Genomic DNA, 6209 nt, shown 5'->3' on the forward strand with positions numbered 1-6209 from the left:
ATATATATATATATATATAAAACTGGACATCTTATTTCTTTTCCCCTTTTGCAGGCATGCCAGGCCGTGTAAAGACGGTTGCTGAGATTGAAGCTGACCTACACCACCAAATGAGTCCCAACGGTATGGTTACTGTAAGTCCTTTGGAAGTACCAGACTGCAGTGGTGATATGTCAGCCTTCAACAAACTCCTCTCTATGATGAAGGCAGCTGCTGTCGACAACTCTAAACCTCATGTAAGATAACCGTCTTGATATGCTCTTTCCTGTTCTCTCACTCCCTCTCTTTTATGTCAGTCCTGCATTTTTTTTTTTCGTTTTTGTATTAAACTGAAAGCCATTTGAGAAAACGCTTATTTCACATAAACCAAATGATCTTTAAATTCTTTAAACCTCTGTAGCTTATTTCCTCTAACAGTTTTGCTTGATGAAACTGAGTTCATTAATGTCCTTGATCTAAGATCTTGGATACATAATGCTGAAGATCTTGTGAATGATGAATCACTATTGCCCCTTGGGCGAGTGTCTCTCATGTCTTGTTGGGTTGACCAATGTTTTGTGAATGAAATTGGTAGACAGTGCGGAAACCTATTGTATGTGTGTTTCTTTGTCTTTACGTTAGAAGCTATTCAAATGTTATCAATGTCCTGTAACTTAGTGGTACAATAAAGATATTGCTAAAAATAAGTACAAGACTTCATAAATCAAAAAAACAAAAAATCAAATCAATGGGGTTGATGATTGACTAAGATGCTCTTCAAGGTGGTAGTATGGCTGCATTTTTGACAAACCTGTGAAAGTAAACTGAGGCCTGACACCTGTACTCGATTTGGTCTTCGTACCCACAGGCTTCACCTGATAGTCCAGCAAATTAGCAATTTGTTTCACCTGGTTAATACACAGAACTGTAAGCCTGTGAACGATTTTGTATTATTTAAAATCTTTTTGTCTTTATTCTATTTTTCATTTTCTTCTTTCAGATTCCAGATCGCAGGTCACCTCCAAATCTTCCTGCTCAGCCTCCACCAACCATTCCATATTTAACATCTGGCCAAAATGAATTTTTGCATGTAGGTTTAATTTGAATTGCCATTTCTATAATTTAGAAAACAGTCTTATATATTTTCTATATTGCTCTTCACCTGTCCTCCCCTTAAGTAATTTTAGAAGTTTGCTGTTTAGAGATTTGATAGTTTAATGGTAGGAAATTGTACCATGTGCTACCCACAAATCTTTTTGTGCTGTGTGCAATACGCAGGGTATATGGCTGTAGAAAACTTGCCTAGAAAAGGCGGTGAGCTGGCATAAACATTAGCACGCCAGGCAAAGTGCTTAGCAGTATTTCGTCTGCAGCTATGTTCTTAGTTCAAATTCTGCCGAGGTCAACTTAGCCTTTCATCCTTTCGGGGTCAATTAAATAAGTACCAGTTACGCATTGGGGTCGATGTAATCGACTTAATCCCTTTGTCTGTCCTTGTTTGTCCTCTATGTTTAGCCCCTTGTGGGCAGTAAAGAAATAAGAAAACTTGCCTTGACCCTTCCATTACCATCTCAGCTGAAACTGCCTCTGACTCTGTAGTACAAATGTCTTGTTTCCATAAGATTTAAATTAAAATCTTCCACCAAACCTTAGTCACAATTTACGTTTCTAACACTAGCTTAATGATGACTGTTATTTTTCTAAATTCTTAGTTATATTTAAAATTAATTGAAAGAAACACAGAGCATCTCAAAATATGGTAACGAAAGGGTTAATGAATTCATGCAAGCATGGAAAAAATTAGACCATTAAGATGATGGTTTTTATGTCTATCACTTGTAAATTCAGTATTTTCTTCGTGAGCATGAGCCCGATTGTATTAAAGAAGGCTTCTCTTCTTGCATAGAGGTACGGATAACCTTCATGGTGTCATCAGCTTTTAAGTACAACATTACAACTTCCTTTCCAAGCTAAGGAGATTGGAGACGAGTATATCTTTGGTGCCTTGCTTCAGAACTGCTTTTCAATGTCTGTGCCATGATTTGAGCTGACGTTGGCTATGAATTTCAGCTGTGATGGTTAACTCTGTAAATGGCTAACTAGTTTTGGGATACAGTTAACTTGTGATAAGTTTGGTTCCACTCACTGATTTCATTACTGTGTGGTATGATTTGCAGTGTATGGTTGAGCAGCTTCAGTTCCACTGCATGATGTCTTAGACAGGTGTCTTCTAATATATCCCTGGGTTGACCAAAGCCTTGTGAGTGGATTTGGTAGATGGAAACTGAAAGAAGCCTGTTGTGTGTGTTAGAGTCTCTTTGACATTGTGTGATAGTTAAAGTGTCACTGTCATACAAGCAGTGACCTTTGTTTCCAGTCTTCTGTGAAAATATGCCCAGCCATGGGGAACATTACCTTGTTTGGAAACTTGTATGGACTGGTGACAAGAAGGGCAGCAGTCATAGAAAACCTTTATAAACTCTGTACAACCCTTGTAGGCATGGGGAAGTGGACTTTAACCCTTTAGTGTTCAGATTACTCTGTTAAATGTAATATTTTTTTCACTCAAATTGTTCTGAATTAATCATGCATTATGTTATAGCTTTGAGGTTTCAATGATATGATTGTTTTTATTTTTAGAATGTCACTGTAGGTTAGGTGAGAGAGGCTAGATATGACCAGTTTGAATATAAAACATGTAGAATATTTGGCCGGTTTAAACACTAAAGGGTTAAAATGATGATGGTTTTATAGTTGAGCCTAATGGTTAACAATAGGGACAGCATTCAGATGTAAAACCATCACCATCATCATCATCATCGTTTAACGTCCGCTTTCCATGCTAGCATGGGTTGGACGATTTGACTGAGGACTGGTGAAACCGGACGGCAACACCAGGCTCCAATCTGATTTGGCAGTTTCTACAGCTGGATGCCCTTCCTAATGCCAACCACTCAGAGTGTAGTGGGTACTTTTACGTGTCACCGGCACGAAGGCCAGTCAGGCGGTACTGGCAACGGCCACACTCAAAATGGTGTATTGTATGTGCCACCCGCACAAGAGCCAGTCCAGGGGCACTGGTAACGATCTCGCTCGAAAATCCTACGAAGGCCAGTCAGGCTGTACTGGCAACGGCCACGCTCAAACTGGTGTTATGCTAAAGCAAAATCCTAAAATACATATTCTTTTACTTACCATATATACTCATGTATGAATTATTTTAGACCATATTTTTAAGGTTAAATTTATGGGTTGATGATTACATAAATACTACTTTTCAGGAGTTGAAGTTCATGGTAGAACCCAAAATACCTTAACAGTAACAGAAGCCTAAATGATCTCAAAATGAAAACACACTCACAATGAGCTACAGCAATAATATTAATTTTTACACATCATAACAATAACCAATAAACAAAGCTGTGTAGCTCTTATAACTATTAATATTTGATCTTTTATTCATATCCACCCCACTCAACAAATCTGTGTAACAAAATTTTTGTTTCTAAATTTACAGGCATTGAATCGCAACAAAGAACAGCAACTCCAGATTCAACAGCAGACTCTGAATCAAATTCGAATGCAACAACAGCACCAACACCGCCAGCACAACCAAGAACAACAGCAGCAGCAGCAGCAGCAAAAGTCCAATCAGCCAACACCACAGCAACAACCGACACCAGTCTTACAACAACAACCTACCTATGTGTCTGGAGTTACCCCAACTGGAAGTGGACAGCAGACCTCTTCTGATGCTATCCTAAACTTCATCAAACAGAACCCAGACATTATTGCAAAACCTGCATCACCGAACCCACAACTGGCAGCAGTTCTGCAGCATGTCGGACACCGGAACCTTTCCCCTGGAGGACCTCCATTGCACCCTACAACATCTCAGTACCTGCAACAGAACTTGCTATCTGGCCAGCCTGGCTCTGTACACACCTCTCAGCCAAGAATCCCTTCTCCTATTAGTAAGTTTCCTCTGGTTCTCTTGTATTTAAAAACTACACACATAAAAGCAAATGTTATGGTGGTGAAGATTTTCGGTAATATTGCTGCTACTTTTCCAGTTCTCCAAAGAATTCTTGGAGAGAAGTAAGAATCTGTTGAAGATATTTATAGTTAAGAACTAATATGTTCACTAATACTGAAATGAATTTTTTTTTTTTTTTTTTTTTTTCCATTTAGTGAAAAACTGTTTCATTGTTTTATTTCTGAGCAATTTCAAATTTACGACAATAAAGTTCTAACATTTTGAAGATCAAGAATTTTTTTTCCCTATTCTCTTCAACTTTCTACTTAGAGCAATTCTTGCAATTTCATAAATCTTTTTATCAAAACCCCTACAATAATATAATCGGTGTTTTTTAGGAGTCTTAAAGTCGTTTGAATTGCAAAAATCAGTTCAGCGGAAAGTAATGTTGTTTAGCTTAAGCTTAACCTTAAAGGAGCAGACTTATTATTAGAAATTCCCCCTTGTGACCTGTGTTCCCCTTATATTTTTTTAACCCTTTAGTATTCAGATTCTTCTGTCGAATGTAATGCTCATTTATTCACATTGTTTTGAATTAATCAGTTATCTTGAAGCTTTGAGATTTCAGTGATGTGATTTAGTTTTAGAATGACATTGTAGGTAGGTGTGAGAGGTCAGATCTGGCCAGCTTAAATATAAAATGGGTAAAATATTTGGGCCAGATATGGTTGGATTAAATCCTAAAGGGTTAAGATAGTGGGAGTGATTTTCTATTCTTAAAAGATCGAATGACCACATAGGAGTTTCCTTATTGGTTTGGAGCCTAAAATATAATCTGTTACTGGGATAAGATCCTTGAATGAGGATTCAGCAAATTCTGTTTTTCTCTCTCTAACTATATTTGTTTGGTGCTACTTATGCATATAGTCTATTGCAGTATCCATAGCACTACGTAACAAATTTTAATTTTTTTTTTGTTTTTGGTCAGTGTTATTTTTTATTTGCTTCTATCTAGAAATCAAAGGAAATGACTACAACCCCCCTCAAACTTTGCTTTTCTGTCCTGGACATCAATGTTTTGAATCTGACCTATTTTCCATTACATTTCAGGCATTCAGCAACCGAGTTGCTGAAGCAGAAATATTGTTATATTTCTGCTTATATATTCTGCTATATAGGCGGCAAGCTGGTAGAAACGTTAGCACGCCAGGCGAAATGCTTAGCGGTATTTCATCTGCAGTTATGCTCTGAGTTCAAATCCCACTGAGGTCGACTTTGCCTTTCATCCTTTCAGGGTCGATTAAATAAGTACCAGTTACGCACTGGAGATCAGTATATTCGATTTAATCCGTTTGTCCGTCCTTGTTTGTCCCCTCTATGTGTAGCCCCTTGTGGGCAGAAAAGAAAAAAATTATTATAGCAAATATTCTGCTCACTACCACAGATTAGCTTGTCAGTTGCTTGACCTTAACCAGCTGAGCATGTCCCTTAATGGCTGACAATATGTGCATCCCTGATTATGAGCAGGAATTGTTGGGGAGCATTATAGCCATGTGTTCTTTGGAGTTTGAATAAATGTAACGAGCAAAGTTTAAAGAAATTATTAACCATTTTTCGTACTTTCTTGGTGTAAGCAAATAGGATATAACAGTTGCTATCTAAGGACAAAAATTGTGTTACACAGGGTAGTCTATGCTGTGATATTACTTGATCTGGGATGCTAAAGTGTAAATGGCCTGTTAGACTGCATGCTAAAGTGGCAGCATTTGTTCTTTATATTTCAATGTGTCCTTTTACAATGTACTGGACTGGAAAAATGTGTTGATAATTTTTGTTTTCTCACTTTTGATTTAAAATTTAACTAATGTGCAATTTTTTTTTTTTATTGCAGTGTTTAGTCAACAACCACCTGTACACTTAAGTGCACCTGCACCTGTCCATCCTGGGCCTCTGGTGCAAAGCAGTCTTGGTCAGCCTATTAGTAATTTGACGGTAATAATCACATTCATCTTTTTTTTTTTTTTTTTAATTGCTTGGCTGCAGGTCACAGCCTTCATTGAGATCTGTTTAACTTCCCACCTATTGCTGGAATTCATTTTATGAGTGAGTGATCTTGGAGCTATATGAACTGTTCTTTTGCTCAAAAACTCAACACCCTGCCTAGTCGACCTGTTGAGGCAAGTGAAATCGAAATCAAGTTAAATTCGACGACTGGCACCCATGCCAACGTCGTCTCCTTCATTGGACACGAAAC

At 37.8% G+C, this 6209-nt stretch overlaps 1 protein-coding gene across 6 annotated transcripts in view; it reads left to right on the top strand.

Moving 5' to 3' along the window:
- The window catches only part of LOC106872957 (eukaryotic translation initiation factor 4E transporter), a 115629-nt gene that overhangs the window by 90168 nt on the left and 19252 nt on the right, over nucleotides 1-6209 (top strand). For all 6 annotated transcript variants that reach the window (XM_052976797.1, XM_052976795.1, XM_052976796.1 and 3 more), the window contains 4 exons: nucleotides 55-236; nucleotides 980-1069; nucleotides 3497-3953; nucleotides 5847-5947. In XM_052976797.1, the coding sequence (XP_052832757.1) occupies nucleotides 55-236; nucleotides 980-1069; nucleotides 3497-3953; nucleotides 5847-5947 (830 nt within the window). The remainder of the gene's footprint in view (nucleotides 1-54; nucleotides 237-979; nucleotides 1070-3496; nucleotides 3954-5846; nucleotides 5948-6209) is intronic.

This window comes from Octopus bimaculoides, chromosome 25 (genome assembly GCF_001194135.2).
Source record: "Octopus bimaculoides isolate UCB-OBI-ISO-001 chromosome 25, ASM119413v2, whole genome shotgun sequence".
NCBI classification, from domain to species: domain Eukaryota; kingdom Metazoa; phylum Mollusca; class Cephalopoda; order Octopoda; family Octopodidae; genus Octopus; species Octopus bimaculoides.